We start from the raw sequence: 18,506 nt of genomic DNA on the forward strand, positions 1-18,506 counted from the left end.
TTCATTAGTGCTGTTCAGCAGCACGTTTTACTCTCTTTTTCATACCTTTGAAAAAGATTTTTCATTACTTCTTCATTTCATCAGACTTCCATTATTTCATTCAAGTAGCACATCCTTTCCTTGAGCTTACAGGCTTGGTGGGTTTTCTTTACCAAGTGTGATGGGTGAATAGTTAAATGTATGTTGAGATAATCTTGTGTTTTTATATTTGCCTAAGTCGATTTTTTTGTATTTCTGAATGATTTTAAGTGTACATTTAAAATGAAACAGCTCATAACTGTGTAGGAAAGAGGATTTTGAGAATTAAAATGATTGTTGCTCTGTTGTCATAGATGTTTTCATACAAACAGGCCCAAACAGTAACCATAGTACTGTTGTCCCAGTTGTTTTCAGGAATATCTTTTCAGCTCGATTGTGTTTTTAGCTCAGTGAGCCAAATGTAAGTGAGTTTCCCTTTTGTGAAACTGAATACAAAAACCCTGCAAAACTTAACCTAGATAAGCATGATTATTGTATTATCTTCTGCATTCTTTTATGCTTAATTGTATTTGCTAGGAAATGTCTGTGTCCATTGAGCTTGGCTGTCTGAAAGATGTAGTTGCTAAAGACAAGCTTTTAACAGGTGGTGCAGTTATGTTTTTGTATTACCATAAGTACAGATTTCTTAACTAAAATTTTATTTGATAGCCAAAGTGACAAGGGGAACTTAGAATAGTAATGTTCTTTTTTAAAGATTTAATTAAGTAATTATTTTTCAGACTCCTGCTTCTCGTTGCTCTTACATTAGTCTTGATTTAGTAAAATCCAGCTACTTTCTTGGGATTTTTTATGCTATAATACTGTACTGTCTTGAATGTTACTGTGTTGTATTTATTAATCAGACCATTAAACATTAAATTAGGAAGATGAAAATTCTAAAGGACCTTTATTTTAGAGAAGAGATAATGGCAAATACCCTCACCAAATATGCCATTTCACAAATTATTGTTTGCATAGTGTACAAGAGCTCTAATATTGCAAGCTTCATTGAGTGAGGAGTGTAGAGCCAAGTGAGTGACTGGTTGTAAGGGTTGTGAGAAATTTAAATTAAAAATGTCTTATGCATAGAGCACAGAGGACACAAAATTGAGCTGCTATTAATATTTTTCTCTGGGTATGAAAGACATTTTAAAAATTCTGATTCTACCTTTTTGAATCAGAAAATATTTTTTTTTTCTTTTGAGACTCAGCCCCTGATCTGGTACTGGAGTTGTTGGTTTTTTCTAGTCCTGTTCCCTTTCAGAATATATTTGATGACTGAAGTGAGCTTACTCTGAATAAAATATTCATGTCTTCCTTTGGATTTGAATGGAAGAGTTTTGTGCCTGTCAGCCTTCTAGAATTTTTTATGAAGGATTTATGTACTTACAACTGTATAACTTACTTCTTTGCCCAACTGGTCAAGAACATAGTTAAGGTTAAATAACATGGAGAAAATAGTGAGGATATGAATGCATGAAAGGTATTACATGATAGAAAACTGATGGGGTAACTTATTTTTGCATTTTTAGATTATTATGTATATCTCTAAGGCCTGAGTCTGGACAGTACTTCACCGGGGTAAATCTTACCAGCCATTAAAGTGTAGCTGCTTTTTTTACAATTTGTGTCAATAAATTGAACTTTTAAAAAATTGTATTTTCCCATTTATCCAATCTTAGCCCTTTCAGGGATTGAGGAATGATTTGCAGTCTGTTTTCATCCTGTTGCAGGTTGTTAAAAATTAAATTTTAATCCAAAACCTGTTCTACAGAAAGTTGTGAAGGTTGAAATGTTCTTGACTAGCCCTACCAGCCCCACTGGCCTTTTTCATGATCCCATGGGAGTTACTCTGTTCTGTGAAAAAATGTTCATCCATCATGGAAGAGCTTTATAGATTAAACAAGAGAGGATCTGCTGTGTCTCATGTGGAACAGGGGCCAAGCTGCTTCCCTTGTGGGGAAGACCCTGGAGATGCAGATGTCCCCAGGAAGTGTGTGAGCCACAGGAGGGATCAGAGGGGTGATGGCTGCTAGCCCCTGCTCTTCCTGGCTCCCTTCTGCCTGTTGTGAGTGTGTCCAAGCTGGAAGTGGTCACACATGGCCAGTGCTGGAACCTCCAGAGCAAAAGAACATGGATCTGTGGGGGAGGCAGGTGGAGGGACTGTGCCTCCCTGTGGGTGGAGAGTGAAGCTGAATGTGAAGTGAGACAGAACAAAATCTTGGATAGTTTTGTTTAAGGGCAAAGGGAGGAGAGAGAAATAGTCCTCAAATAGAAACACACAGAAAGGGAAAGGGTAGAGAAAACAGTAACTAGAAAATGAAATGGTTTAAGCAAAATGAGGGACAGGGAGGTAAAAATACATTATGTTGTGGATATGTGACATAAAAGAAAATAGATGTTTAAAAACAATATGTTTTACAGAGTTTATTAACACATGCTGAAATTCATGGATAGGACATTAAAAACAGACATCATTAAAAAAAAAAATTAATGATATTTTGCTTGTTTGATTTGGAGGCGGCCCCTCAGATACATTAGCACATAGTGTCCTAAATGGTCACACTTGTGAGTTCATAGTGCAAAAGCATTAATTACTTAAGGCCTGGCTATATCTCTTCCTAATTACTTGGAAAGTTCATGGATAATTTTGCACTCACACAAGGTACAACTACCATTCTGTATGGTTAGCACGTGAATCAGACCTGTAGCAGGAGTGTGTGTCTGTCACATCAGGTGTGTGCATCGTTTGCTGTGACACAAGAAACTGCCTGCTGAGCAGGTTCCTAAAACCAGCTGTGAGAAGAGAGGTCGTTCTGCCACTGGCAGTGCTCTCTACAGGATTTCTACAAACCTGGTAACAAAGTGAATGGCAGGAGTCCAAAACAGGGTTTTTTTTTTTGCAATGCTATTTATTACCTTCTGAGACAACATTAGCAGAAATTATTGAAGCAGATCCCTGGATCAGTGGTATTTCACAACTACCTTACTAGAATCCTTAATTAAATTTATATTACTGGCTACAGCTTTACAGGTTTTTTTGGTTTGGGTTTTTTGGTTTAGTTTTTTTTTAAGACATAGTAGTGAGAGTTAATAAATCAGATCTCTTGAGAAATGGTTATTTCACAATCACTTACTAATGCTGCTGTCAGGAGTGTAAATAAATAAAGTTGTACAAAGAATGGTGTCAGTGTTAGGGGATAACCAAGTACTAATTTCACTGTACAAGAACAGAAGTTTAGTAAGAAGGAGGTAAACAGAAACCAGCTTAGACACAGAACTTTTCTGTGCTCTGCCTTTGGCAACAGAAGCAGGAAAAGTATCTTAAAAACCTCTTCAGAACAGTGTCAGAGTGGAAGGGTGAAAATGCTGGCTTCCCTGAGAAACCAAATCCTTAGGTAGTTTGAGGAACTGAAGAATAATTCATTCTGTTAGCTTATCTTTTTTGAGCTGATTGTAGTATCTTACTCCCTTTGCTTCCTGATAAAATTAATTGGTTGGTGTTTCATTCAGCCTGACCTGGGAGCTCAGGACTCTGAAGCAACTGATGGAAATCTACCGTGCAACCAGCCTCACCTTTCATCCAGCAGTACTGTAGCATGCACTTGACAAATGCCAAAAACATCAGCCAGACTCTCTTTTGACTTCAGATGAGGTCAGTCTCCTCGGGTAGGCAGGATCTAGTTTCAGTTTGGCCTGCAAGGTACAAAATGGCCTTTGACCCAGGAAAAGCACCCTTCCCGTATATATGTAAGCAGGAGACTGCTTACATATGCATTCAGTTCAGATGGGAATGAGGGTGTACATTTTGTCCACCCAAATTTAAGTTGTCTGAGGTGATATTCAAGCTGAGGTGATAGACATCTCAAACCAAGATGTTATGTACATATAGGGAATTTAATATTAAATATTAAACATGGAAACATTTCAGGAAATGCAGTTTTATATGTTGCTGTTCCAGTATTAATTTTCAAAAATAGCAGGCATCCAGAAGCTCAGTGTATTATGGCAGTTTTTTCTTCAGTACTGAAAACCAATAGCATAAGTGACTGTCATCAGGTAGGAGAAGTTCAGCACCTTGCTCTTGTATTGCTCTAAAGGATCCCATGGGCCCAGGCTGGTTCATCCTAGTTTTGGGATTCTCCACTGCAGCTGCATCTGCTGACTTAAAGACTGCTTCCATAGGTTTGTGTGGGCTGTTATAACCTCTGTTTTTCTTTCATCTTCTCTTCCTACATCAAATAACTAAAGAAGCTATCTGAGTTGTTCCTAGGATTGTTATTTTTCAGTGCCACAAATAATGATTAAGTGCTGAGTGTTGTTGTCTGCTAGGGAGGCTGGAGGCAGAGTGGTCAGATAAGATGGCATGAGTTCTCAGAGTATACAATTGCAGCCTGCTGTTTTAAAATATTAATCTACCTTCACATTGGAAAACCTGTTTTTTTAATCTGGTGTGGTGTCATGTTAGTATTATCAGACCTTTGTGGTTGCCAAAATAGGGCAGAAAAATGGTCTTGGAAGGTTTCCATGCAGATAATCCATCTTAAAGTATAAACATGCTAAGTAAAGAACCATGATTTTTGAACTGAAAACACTGTCTTTGTGGGAGTAACTAGTGCATGAAAATGCTGTCATTTACAGGAATACATATGATATGGATACTTAAATCTATTTTACTGGTACCTGTATGGGCTTCCCACAGTGCTCTCTGTGGGATTTGCCTTACATGATGGGGCTTTGAGCAGGCTGGTCTAGGGAAAAATGTCCCTGCTCATAGCAGGGGGGTTGGATTGAGCTGATCTTTAAGGTCCCTTCCAGCCCAGACTATTCCATGATTCTGTGGCTCAGCCTTGTTTGAATGCCAGCACGTTGCTCAATAGCAAGAGGACCTGTGCAAGGCCCATTCAGCTCCCTGGGCTCCTGCACAGGGTGAAGACTTGTTTCCAAAGATCAGGGACAGCAGCTTCTCCAAGCTCTGAGGCGTGCACCTGCAAGCACACCATTGTCTGTTTGCTGCTGGCCCCAGGGTACTTGTTTTTATTTTGGAAACAGACCTTCCCCTGTATTTGTGTTTGCTCCGAGATAAGTGGTGCTGCCATCCCTGAGAGCAAGAGCTGATCTGTGCAGGGCACTCTCCCAGCAAGGACAGTATTCTGGAATAGCTGGATAGCACGAGTCACCTGCCAAAGCACATGGAAACTTACAGTGTTCATACTGTCCTCTTTTAGGGTGGTGACACAAGAGAGGGCTGGAGCCTGGGGCATTTTTTGTAAGTCGTTATGAGTCCTCCAAAGTCAGCTAACTTTCGTTAGTAATTGTGCTCACATAAGCATGATTTCCTTCTAACAACAGGCCAAAGATCTTCTGCAACAGCAGGAATTCAATGAATATTTCATGAGTAGCTTAAGTTAGAATTTTTAGGATTAAAAAGAGGAAACTGGGTCAAATGCACATGTTGTAAGCATCTAACTTCTTTAATGCTAGATTCATATATGTTGCATTTTGAAAGCTGAAGAAGGAGGGGGTTTTGTGGTGGCTTTTTTGTGTGGTGATGTGGTTTTTTTCACTGGACTATTTTATGGAACAATTACTTTTCCCTTTGGAATTTTGTGGGCCAAATCCTAAGAGACCCATGGAGTCTCTCAGTATGTCCAATGACTTTAGGAGATGCTTTTCCAGAATGTGATGTCTGAGCTAGGTGTTGTTTTCAAATATTGTCACAAACTGTAAATGCCAAAGCCACAGCCCATGCCCAGATAAATGAAGTAATAACCCAAAGTTCAGATTAAAGGAAGGGAAAGTTTCTTCCTTTCTAAAGATCAGTTGCACAGGAGAGATGGAGAATGTAGTTACCACATCACGCTGTTATTGCAATGGTCTTATAAACAGAACTAACTAAATGCAAGAGAAAGGATCCTGATGGCTGTTTTCTTCAAATCTCTCTTACACCTGTGGGTGTGTTAGTGGCTCCCTGGCATAACTTCAGTTCTGTTTTAGACGTTTTAACTCTCTCTGGTATTGTGTGCCATATTAGGCTTCATTTTATAAGATACAAGAGATCCTGAAACAGAAAACAGAAAAAACCCACCAGTGTATTATAAGTCTCTTTGGAGCTGTAAATAGTCAATATGACTATTCTCAATGTTTTCACACACAGTTTTACTCTCATGTCACAATTATCTGTAATGGTTAGTATCTTTTTTCTTCTTATTTTCAGCCATGTAGACATTTTTAGATTTGGTGTATAAAATATATAAATGGCTAAGCTATAACATGGCTCTTAATGGTTTTTGTGGTCTTTTTAAAATATGAATGGAAATAGAAAGTGTATAAATGTAATTGATTGCCTAGCATTATTGTGGTAAAGAGCATTTCTAAGTTTAATACTGTTGGGGTTTTTTTGCTACACAAAAATACACCAGTGCAAGATGGACTGTGCTGAGCATTCAGTGTAACAGGAGCTTGGGGAGGGTAACCCAGTTAGTCCTGGCTGATGCCTCTGTGCCAGCCTAGTCCTCCTCTCTGCCTTGTCCCAGTTGCCTTGGGAAGCTGTCATCTATCCTGTTGTTTTGTCCCAAATGGGTTTTAGGTATTTTAAGAAAGCTAAAAATTACAGCATTGCACCTACATGATTATTACCCTCCCTTTTGCTGGCTCAAACTCAAAGCTGACATTGTGGTGTCTTACAGGGGCTTGAACTAACTGTTAGATTTGTCTTCCTCCTCCCTCTAAAATACCTCCACTGAGTAATAGCATGCAAATACAAAATAAAAAAACCAAAGAAGTGGATTTTGGTTCATTCAGGCTTTTGGGCTATTAATTCCATGGCAGATGCTTTCTTTTCAAGGCTGTACTCTATCACAGAGTCTGTTTTGTCCAGAGTGAATGCTAGTGTCTACATTGGATGCTAAAGTGTCACTTTTAAGGAGGGCAATATTTTTATTGCAAGGAGCAAAGTCCAAAGGACAAGTGGACCCCGTTTCTGGGTTTCTTTAACTGGAATTGGATTGCTTTACCTACAGGTTTTGTGGCTGACTGGCTTCTTTCTCTGCTTTTTATCATAACATTTGTGGGTTTACAACAATTAGATCAGTCCTCATTCACTACTCATGAAGTTATTTCAAACAAGCTTTTGCTCAATAAAGATCAAGTTTGGGTTTTGTTATTAAATCTTGAATACTGCCTATTCACTAGGAGGAATTTCCACCTATCCTGGGAATTAATTCTGGGTTTATTTGGAATTAAATTACAGTGGTTTTGTTTGGTTGGAGTTTTTTATCATCATCCTCTTCTTTTCCCACTGTTCAGCTGTGAGGTCTGGCTGGCTGCCCCCACCACCACCTGCACTTCCCCCTCGACCTTCTGTATCTCAGGTATGGACAAGGCTTTAGTTCTTTGCTATGTGTTATTTGTTTATTTATGTTACTGTCACAGTGGTCAGCACAAGCTGCTGTGGACACAGCAGTTGTTCTTGCTTCCAAGTTAATGAAAATCTGCAGTTTGCAGTTCCATGTCCTCCTTCCTGTGTCTGTCTGGCCCTTGTGTTGCAGTGTCAAATTACAGACTAATTAAACCTCTTTGCAGTGGAGCTGACATGCACCCACTAGACCTAACTGTAAATAAATGTCTAGCAAAGTTAGTGTACTAAAATGAGTTTCATGCCTGAAAGCATGGGCTTGATACCTCCTACTGCTATTTGCTTTTGAGCTTCAAATACACGGGGGGCATCTGCTAAGGGAACCGGGCATGGAAGTGTGTGTTGCACCCATGGGCTTAAAAAAATATTGCTGAGACGAAGCAAATTCCATATCAGTTATGTTGTTAAGTTTCAAACCATTAATGGTGTGCTTTTATTTTGCATTTTGAGTTTTGTTTTTTAGAGCATGACACAACTACAGCGCAACATAAATTAATAAAATCATGCATTTCTGCATCACACTAATTCTTCACCTTTCAGGAAATGGTGGAGGATCATAATCTTTTTCTGTGTTGTTGGCTGTGTTAAGTCTTAGGCAGCAATATGCTTCACCCGTTGCTCCTTTAGATTGAGTGTATGACAGGAAACAAATCCACAGGGGAGCTGACAGCCCTTACATACAAAAAGCTGGTGAGATACCTTCCTTAGGCCAGAATGGTCATCACTTGAGCTTTGGATGTTCTCTTAAGAGTGTGCTGTCGAACATCTCTTACTGCACAGTGCTTATGATAGAAATGATGAGAGGCTTGTTGCCACACACAGCTCCTTCAGCAGCCTGTTGTGCTCTTTTTCTCCCCATCCCTTGCTAGCACTGAGTGCAGTTTCTGGTTTGAGGGCTGTAGTACACTCTGGTTTGAGCTTGACTGTTTCCCCAGTCAGGATGGCATTAGCCATGCTGCTAACAGCACACACCCCTTAGTGCCCCCATCACATTCCTGCTTTGTCTGACACTCCCCAGAGAGCAGCATTTCCCTCTGGCTTCCCCAGACCCCACAGCACAGCTCCCTCCCAACCCCAGACCCACAGCACAGCTCCCTCCCAATCCCAGACCCCACTGCTCCATCCCAATCCCAGAGCCCACAGCACAGCTCCCAATCCCAGCCCCACAGCACAGCTCCCTCCCAATCCCAGCCCCACAGCACAGCTCCCAATCCCAGCCCCACAGCACAGCTCCCAATCCCAGCCCCACAGCACAGCTCCCAATCCCAGCCCCACAGCACAGCTCCCAATCCCAGCCCCACAGCACAGCTCCCAATCCCAGCCCCACAGCACAGCTCCCAATCCCAGCCCCACAGCACAGCTCCCAATCCCAGCCCCACAGCACAGCTCCCAATCCCAGTCCCACAGCACAGCTCCCAATCCCAGCCCCACAGCACAGCTCCCAATCCCAGCCCCACAGCACAGCTCCCTCCCAATCCCAGCCCCACAGCACAGCTCCCAATCCCAGCCCCACAGCTCCCTCCCAGTCCCAGCCCCACAGCACAGCTCCCTCCCAATCCCAGTCCCACAGCTCCCTCCCAGTCCCAGCCATGTGCCTGCAGCAGTTGCTGCTGCAGCCTTTGCCAGCCCTCCTGCTGCAGCTCCAGCTGCTCACAGCGCTGCCTTTGTGCAGTGCAAGTCCTCTTGCTGCCATCGGGGGAAGCACTAACTACAACAAATCCTGCTCTCAGAGAACAAAAACATTGGTTTTAAGCAAGGGTCTGTTAATTAATTGCCCATTCTCTTGTCCTGTGACCAGACTGCATTTCCTTAGCAGAAGAGTGACAGCTTAATTGTTTATGCATGTCCAGCAGCGTCCTGACCAAATATTTAACCAAGTGCTCATCCTACATTGTGACATGCAAAATGCAGGACCTTTCTAAAATGATAAACACGAGAAGATTCTCACGTGAAACTTTTGATCCAGTCCTCTCCATTACAAAGGTCTGGTTTCTAAAAAGAGAAAGAGTGGTTTCTCTGTCTGCTCAGTAATGAATATGCAGCTGGTGCTTTGCTAACATTCATCACTTACATTTTATTTAATTTATTTCTGATGATATTTAAAGATATTGAATCAAATATCGAAATACTGTTGTACTCATGTCTTCCAAAACTGTATCTAAAACCAGCTCTTGAAAACATAATAAACTTCATGCTCATCACATTATTTATTTTTTCTCCAAGCATGTCTTTCTGTGATAAAGGCAACAGACAGTAGGGAAGTATGTGTGATGGGGTCATAATTCAGCTGAGCTGACCTTTGCAAATATCATGTAAGCAATAGTGAGCATATGGATTGCAGTTGTCCAGTGGGACCCTTGATTTAAAGAGCACAGAGAAGCTGGAGTAAGGGATCTGCTTTCAAAGCTGAGACAGGATCAAGACTTGAAGAAAAGCCACAAGGCTGAAATTGCATATTCAGCTTTTTCTTGTTTCAAGATTTACCAAACTCTCCTTAAATTTCTGTTTTAATTTATTTTTCAACAATGTTACTGAAAATCATTCTTTAGTGTCATTTTGCTGTATGCCTGCAGTTAAGCACTGTTAATGACAAATGTAGCTTGGAAGTGAAGCAAACCCTGCATATTTCAGGTGGCTGTGCACCTTATAAGTATGCTCATGATATGATTATTTTGGCTCAGCTTTGGAAATCAGTTGATGGAGGAGGAGAAGGAAGTAATTTCTTTCTGAGGACTATGGTTTTCTATGGATTACTGAGAAGCAATTTGAACCAGTTGGCTCTTTAGAGTGAGATTAAAGGGCTCATGGGATGTAAAGACCAAAGTACCTAAAAGAGAGGTACCCAGGGGTAGGTGTTACATTTCAGTGGATCAGAAGTCCAGAATATAGAAAGCAGAATATAGAGTAGAATCTAGAAATGGCACCTTGACTTTGTGTTGCAGTGCTTTTTAGTAGAATTTATTTCAGCCTTTAGGAAAACATTATTTTTCTTCTCAGAACCTCCGAGGTAATCAGCCTTGGTGAGTTACTGAATCACTGGTTATTCAGAATGTGCCAAACATCTCTACTCATATCACAAACTTCCTAAATTATGTCCACATTGAACTCTGCCTCCACAATCCAGGCAGCTGAATGATGAGGGACAAGGACTGTATCACTGGGTGAGCAGAGCACAGAGTGATACTTACAGCTGACACTGTGGTGGCTTTGACTTCACAGCTCAGGGGATGCACAGGCTTACTGTGGCAGGCTTGAGTCTTGTGAGGACCTGGCCAGTTTATGGCAAATAGCAGCAGGGCTGGCTTCTCTGCTCAGCTTGCTGCTGCCAGCCCTTGCTGTTCCACCCCTCAGCTGGGAAGACACCTTTACAGGTGGTGCCTGCATCTCTTGTACTTCTACAACAGCTTTTCAAGCTGGTGGATTTAACTCTGTGTTTCTTTTTTTCTCAATGGCCTCTAAAAGGCTATGGTAGTTCCTTCTGAGGATGTGTCTCCATTGCCAGAGTCAGCATTTTATTGACTTTGTATAAGTTCGTAATCTGTACTTAAGGTTTCCTCAGAGCTTTCACCAGACACTTCTCTGATGCAGTGATGCTTTTATCTGAGGTCCCTATGATGACTGTAAGTAACCTGAATAAATAAAGATGGACAAGAGGCCAGTTTAAATAGTATGGCTACATCGTCGTCTTCAGTTAATGATCTTTTAACCCAAATTACAGCCCATATCTGTCTGTACTCCAAGCCATTTTGAATTGATGTTTACATAAGTAAGACATTTTCAATTGCAGAGTGAACTCTTATTAGATTCATCAATTCATATTGCTTTCCTATTAAAGAGAGCCATTCAAGTTTTGCCTCAATTCTGTAGAGTTCTTGGAAAGATTATGTATGGAAAAGCACTTACTCATAAACGAGAGGAGTTTTTTTTGGATATGTTATTTTGAAGTGTTTTCCTTTTGTGCATAAGCCTGTGAGTAACTTCACTGTCACCTTCTGTGATCTCTAGTAGCACATCTCACATTTAGCAAGTCTGCAGTAGCTTCTTGGATTTAAGGATAATTTTATCCATTTCAGTTTCCCAACTTTTTTCACCATAAATATTTAATAGTCTACAAGCTGTTGTAGACTTAGGATTCTGGCAGTGCCTTACCTCTCCTTATTTCCCATGGCATGGTGCAGTATACAGAACAGATAACTTGTAGCTTTTGGAGATACCGACTATGTTTTTTTTCTGGGCTTGTAGAGCTAAACTTAAATCATCCAGGATAAATGGCATAAAGGTGGCCCCAAAACTTTTGTGCAGATCCAGGGCTGCACAGAGAAAATTTGTGTACCATGGAGGTGCAAGAATCATGGTAGGAAGGCAGTAGCTATGCAGCTGATCTGCAGTGACACAGATTTCAGATAGAAAATAACTTTGGGTGCTAATGAATAACATTCCGCTGGAGCCAAACATGTATGGACATTTCATATAAGCCCCTGTTGTTCTTTTCTTAATGGAAAACAAAATGATACTTTATTACTGTTGGCTTTTAAGCCTACAGAAGTCATTTACCACAGCTGCTTTCTCTGGGAGATTTAGTAACGTATTTATGTTAATAGGAATTATGGATGAGCACAGAAAAGTAAATATAACTTTAGGATTTTATCCAACATCAGCTAACCATCTGAAATGTTGCCCAATTAGATCAACATTCGTTTATTTAAATTACTCTAGTTCAGTACCTTCCTGTCCAGCAATGAAGGCGTATCTTCAATCCTGCCTGTGCTGTATAAGGGAATTTGAAAACGGTGGGACTGGAAGAAAATTCCGTGTATCTTGGCTGAAAAAACTGATGTTCCTGGTCTCTTTTCCCAGTCACAATTTTAAGCCTGTTGGTTTTGTAAATTCACACTGGTTTGTGCTGCACTTTTATTTCTGGAGACCTTGGGATGTGTTTTTCCCACTGATTCCATGCTGGCAGTTTTGGCAGGCACTGAAAAAATTACGGGTGAAGGTAAAGCATTCAAGTGAAGTAGAATAGGTAGGCAGCTATTAACATGATCAAACTGAAGTACCCTGAGTACAGTGCAGCTCTGAAGATTAAAATCTCACTGTGTTATATGAGCTCAGAGTTCAGCTGTCAGTTTAATGGCCATTGTTACCATGAGATGTTATGGATTTGGTGAAATCCTGGAAGTGAAGCACTGTGAGGGGTGGTGGGTGGGTCACCCTGCCCAGTCACAGCCTCTGGTGGTGTTGGAAAGCAAAGATATTACTCTTTTTAATGTATTGAATGTTCTGCTCTCCAAATGTTACTTGATACTTCATAACTCCTTGAAGCTTTTTGGCCATTCATCATCCAGAATTGCAAGTGAAAACTGGGACCCATTTCAAGAAGTTGTCTCTACTAACATGCTTCCACATCCTGCTGAATCTGTGGAGAGCCACAAGCATGGCTCAGGCTATTTAACCATCAATGACACATGCCCATGCTGGGGCCAAGAGGTGGGGAAGGAAAAAAAAACCAAAAACTGTCCTGCTGAGACCTCTGGGCCTCCAGAGCAGGATGACCACGTGCAGGCTCCGTGCTGGGAGGTGGTCCAGGCATCCCCCCACACCAGCATCTTTGGCTAAAGCAGAGATGCATGAAGGATGAGGCTGGGCTTGGTTACAAGGCTGTTTGGAGAAAATACTCAGGCATTCCTTTATTCTGTAAAATTAGATGAGGAATTTCAAGTCCTGGCAGGACACCTTGAATTTTACAGGAAGGAACTTTTCTGTTACATAAATAAAAACTACCCCCTCAAAAGAAGTGAAGATTTTGCTTTTGGCACCATGCAATTTTATATATGATAGTACTCTCCAAAATAACTGTTTCGTATTAAATGAAAGGAATATTTTTTAGCTTGCATTTACAACCACTGTGCAAGGAAAGGTCGGGGGTTTTTTGATAATCTCCATGGTTTTGGCTGGAGAATAACATATGTTGTATAAGCTGTGCAATAGGTACTGAAGAAGCATGTAACAGTAATGAAACTGAAAGTCTTCTATAACATGAAAGATTTTGCCATCTGCCACTTTAATATAATAGAAATGGATTATCTTTCTCTCATGAAATTATATATTAAATCTAAGACATCCAGACAAAATAAATTGCGATTTAAGAAGTGGTGGAAAGTAGCACAGTTAAAATTGAATTTGAGGATGCTGTAAAATCCTTTCTAAAGAGGTTCCTGGAAGAGTGGAAGAAGGTGACTATCTTAATTAAAATGTTTTGTAACAGTTTTTTAATTTGGCTTTACATTTACCATAACAACGAAGAAAGAAGCTAAGAGCCCAATGCCTCTATCTCTAGTGGAATGCACATATGCCTCTCTAGTTTACGTTAATCTGGTTTTGTGGAAGTTGAAGTATTAAAACAGATTGTTAATGCTTCCATCTGGGTCCTATTCTTTCCTTGTGAATGAGCTGAACATTGCAGCAATTTGTTTGTATTTACTGCCTTTCTCCTCAACCTTATCACCAGCCCTCAGATAGCTCAGGGAAAGAAAAAGCTTAGCAAAACTTCAGGGCTGCACACTGCTGAGAAAGCAGGCAGCACTAAGACCCTGGCAGCTTGTTGCATTTGCATCCCTGTGGGGTTTTTTTTCTGTCTTACCATTTTCAGTTTTTGTAATAAGCAATAAAAAGAATTGATGATTCAGTGTGGGATTCAGGAGACTCACAGAAACTGGAATTGAGATGTCTTGACTTCCCAGAAATTGGCTTTAAGCACAAAAATCTGAGTGTTTAGAAAGGAGCAAAATACCTCTTAAATGAACTTAGGCAGAGATGATAGAAGACTGCAATGGGCACATGCAGAGTGTTAAGCATATTTAGTATCCTACTTTTTCTTACAGATAAGCTGTTCTCAATACTTTTTCTGCAAAGCTAAGCAGTGGCACTATATAGGTAATGATTACAGGCTACTCCAATGAATGCACAAAGATAATTTCATTTTTGTGAGTAGTACCAGTGACTACAATGGGACTATCTCCATGTGTAAAGTTAGCCTGGAGCATAAGTGTGGGCAAAATTGAATTGTGAGAATGATTGAGTATTTATCCTTCACCTCTTGCAAAAAGGCTATTAGGTAACAGGAACTGGAAAGCTTGCTGTAGATCTTCTGTTCTGGAAGATCAGTTACGGATTGTCTTAAAAAGTGAGTGTGAAATCTACATATAATCCAGCATTGCAAAGCAAAAGAACTGGAAATGTAAGCGAAGAACCAGTTGTTAAGATACTGTGTTCTCTTACAGTTATGAAAATCTTTCATCTGAGGCTTTTGAAGCACTCAGGGCTTAAGTGAGTGTTGCATATTCTTGTAGAAAGGTACTGTTAAGTATTGTCACATGGAGCAGTGAGGAGATTATCAATGGCTGGTCAGGGATCATGTGATGAAATAATAAGCATTTGCAACTCCTAATACTCTCCTTAATGATGAGGAATTATGCTCAGTCCTAATGCTCAGTGTTGGCCCTAGGCCGCAGGTTGGGCTCTGTCTGTGGCCACTGCACAGAAAGTTTGTTGGCCAGTTCTGCCTTCTGCCTGGAAGAATGAGAAGGGAATGGCTGTCCCTGGAAAAGTCAAGACTGCTAAGGAGACAGGAGATACTCTACTATAACTGCACTGTTCTCTGCAAAGAGAATCTCTTCAGGAGATTTGGAACACTCTATTGATCTTTTCTGCAGTCACCCTGCTTCCCAAAATCAAGATACCCACAGGCCTGGTCTGCAGACTCTGCAGTGCATTCTAAGCAGTGCAGACGACCAGATATTCTTTGCCCATCTCCTGTAACGCTGTGTGTGATCCCAGCCAGCACAGCAGCATTCCCAGTGTCAGCAGTTTACTCCATTCTGAGGATGAGACACCTCCATAGATGCACTTCTACACTACCATAAATGAAGTTTTCTTTGGAAGACCATATTGCATAATTTATAATTAATAAACCAATGATGAAGAATAAACCTGAAAATAATTGTGAGGATGTGTGAAAATTAAGACATTTCTATGATTGGAGGGAGGTAGTTTATTGCCCTGTTTCTGAATGAGTTGTGGGCAGACTATGCTAAGCATGGTCTTAAAATGCTCAGCTAAAGGGAATTCACCTCGGCTGCTCCTGAAGGGATCTCCTTTTCTTTGTATTCCACTAGAGTACCAGAGTACTGTTGAGCCAGGCTCTCTCTGCCCACTACCAGCAGGCTACAAATACCCCACATCCAAATCAGTGAAGGAAATCTGCGAAGAATCCCTCTGCCAAAGGAAGAAGCAGGAGTTGTTTTTCCTACTTTGTTGGGCCGGCTGCAGCAGCGCACCTTTGCAGTGATGCTTGACGCGTGTGCCGAGCGCTCGGAGGTGGCCTGTCCCCTGTGCCACTAGGTGGCACTTTAGGGACACGGCAGCCACTTGGGTTTACTCAGGATGCAGGAGCCGCATCAGAACCAGAACTAAGGGGTGGGGGGTGTTTGTTGATTTTTTTGGCGTTTATTTTTGGTTGGGGGGGGGGGGGGGTGAGGTGGTTTTTTATTTGGGTGGGGGGTTTTTGTTTGGGGTGGGTTTTTTGTTTGTTTGGGGTTTTTTTCAGTCGGATGTGGCTATTTCTTTATTTTTTACCAGCCCCTGCACTGCTGGCTGCCGAGCTTTGCCATCCTCATGTCCTGGCAGCGAGGCAGACGTGGCCAGCCCAGTGACCCAGCGGGTGCCACAGCCCTGAGCAGGGCCTGCAGGCTGGCCCAGGCAGGCACCTCGCAGCACTCAGCTCACAAAAAATGGCTTGCTCTCTCAGATTTTGAAATCTTACCCTTTTTGACATTTTTGCTGAGATTTATATTTGCTTTCACCAGAACACAAGGTTTACCCTTTCTTTCCCTTTTCAGTTCCGTTTGGTTTAAAACAGTATTCTCCTGCAATGAGACCATTAAAAAAAAAAGAAAGGAAAAAAAGAGGAGGTGGTTCTGCAAAAGTTTGGGTTCTGATTTTTTTTTTTTTCTTTCCTCTCTAGGCTCCTTCTCTGACTGTGATTTCATGTTTTCTGATTATTTAAAACTGACATCGTAAAATACCAATCTGTTCAGTTACTTCTACACTGTTTGAACATACTGGCTCTTCAAAAGCTGCAATTTTTTATCCACACATAAATAACATGGAGTTCGTTGGTTGGGTTTTTTTTTTTCCTCTCCATTCTGTGGAATAAATTAATATATTCTTGCTTTTGATGCAAGGTTTAGTGTAGATTCCAACAAGAGTGTGAGCACAGAAACTGCCTGTCTGGTGAGGTTAAGGCAGGTATCTAGTGCTCCCTGCCACTAAAAGGTCATTAAAAGCTGTCTGTCCTGTACCCTGGCTCTGTTCTGTGTTCTGCAGCAAAGCTCTAGCATGAGGACTTTATAGTATGTGTATTGCATGTCTCTCTGAAGGGCTGGGTTTACTCTTGCTGTCCCTAAATGAATGAATGGGTTGTCAGATTGATGTGACTCAAACTTACTGTGTGGTTCTGTTCATTATTTGAGCTTTGCCGTCCCCAAATCATTTGTGAAACCCTTGTGGACTTTGCCAGGCTACTGTTAGGAGTGTTTATAGCCTTCATTTATTTCAAATATATAAAAAGTGGTTGTAGAAATCAGGGAGGTTATGGGCTATTCAGCTTGCTGATAAAGAAATAGTCTGTTGCATTCAATGGACTTTTAAAGGTCTTTGATTTTCAAAGACGCACAGAAAAATTGCTTTTTTCCATTTCACTCTATTTGATCAGAAATCCACATTTACAGAGGAAGCTCTTCAATATATAAAAAGCTTTTCAAAATTCAAATGTTAGCATCCAGTAGTTATGAAAATTTTAAAAAATTAAGATATTCATATTCAAATACTGCAAAATTACAGTGTGAGGGGCTCTTTGGAGGTTTTTTAATCATCAGGTAACACTACAGATGTAGCACACTTAAAAAAGGGTGGGAGAGAAATCTTGTCAGTCCCGCTCTTCCCTCTCTCCTGAGGAATTTCACAGGTATTTTAAAAAATTTAATTTCAAAACTTCCTCCTCTGTGCACATATTTGATACTGTGGTGTTGGAGAAGAGCAGTACCACAGAACCACATTTCTCTTTCTGTACAGTTCTTATTGTGTCTGTTATGGAAGAAATAAAAATGGTATGGGAAAGTTCCTCCTTTTGAAATATACCAAATTCAGTGCTTTCTGTTGTTTTTATTTAACTTATAGTCAAGCACTCAGAAACTTGTGACTGCTACAGAGCTTGGTGGGCCTATGCAGAAACCTCTTGGCAACAGTGAATTAGGTTCTTTGGTGTGCAACGAATCGTTAGTATGGGTAAAATCCTGGCCCCTTAAAACTTTGAGGTTTGCCTTGGACTTGGTTTTAAACACAGGCTTTCACCTGTGTACAAACAAGCCTCATTTGAGGAGGGAGCAGGATGGCAGGTTGCCCCTGCTGCCTGGGGGCATTGCCAGCCTGGCTCCAGCTTGGCAGAAGCTGGGAAAGAGGAGGAGAGGCTGGCTAAGTGGCCTCAACCTCCTGCTCCTGCCTGCCTTCCCCATCTTGGAGAGCCAGCCCATACTTTCTGGACAGAAGACAGCCACACTGTGTTTATAATGGCATGTTTGCTGCTGTGTACCTGGGGACAGGCAGTTCTAAATCCTGCCACCCTCCCCGGTGCTGTGCCCTGTCCTGATAGAGGAAATCAAAAGGTGCAGAGAACTTTCATGAGAGGCAAAGCAAGGGAATAATCCTCTGCTTTCATTTGCTCCTCAGTCAGATATTTTTGGAATCAGGTGTTTCGTTTTACAGATGTGTAGATCTGGGTGGTGAGTTTTCAGCTGGGTTTCTGTTTGAAATGTGAGAAGGGAGGAGGGAAGACTTGTTTGCTTTTTCATGATTTGTGTTTTCAGTAGCTTTGCTGGAATTTTTGGTATGACACTGGCTTTCTCACTCCAGCCTCACAAACTTCAAAGACAGAGGCTTACTCCTACGAACTTTCATTGGTTTCAGGTGATAATAAGGTGACAGGGCATATCCAAGATCTTTCAAGCTTTTTTCC

General features: G+C 41.1%; 1 protein-coding gene across 1 annotated transcript in view; it reads left to right on the forward strand.

Annotated features, from left to right (window-relative positions):
• The window catches only part of REPS2 (RALBP1 associated Eps domain containing 2), a 97,487-nt gene that overhangs the window by 68,069 nt on the left and 10,912 nt on the right, over positions 1-18,506 (forward strand). Inside the window, exon 14 of the mRNA XM_063392899.1 lies at positions 7,327-7,391. Within this exon, the coding sequence (XP_063248969.1) occupies positions 7,327-7,391 (65 nt within the window). The remainder of the gene's footprint in view (positions 1-7,326; positions 7,392-18,506) is intronic.

Source organism: Prinia subflava, chromosome 3 (genome assembly GCF_021018805.1).
Source record: "Prinia subflava isolate CZ2003 ecotype Zambia chromosome 3, Cam_Psub_1.2, whole genome shotgun sequence".
In the NCBI taxonomy this organism is placed as follows: Eukaryota; Metazoa; Chordata; class Aves; order Passeriformes; family Cisticolidae; genus Prinia; species Prinia subflava.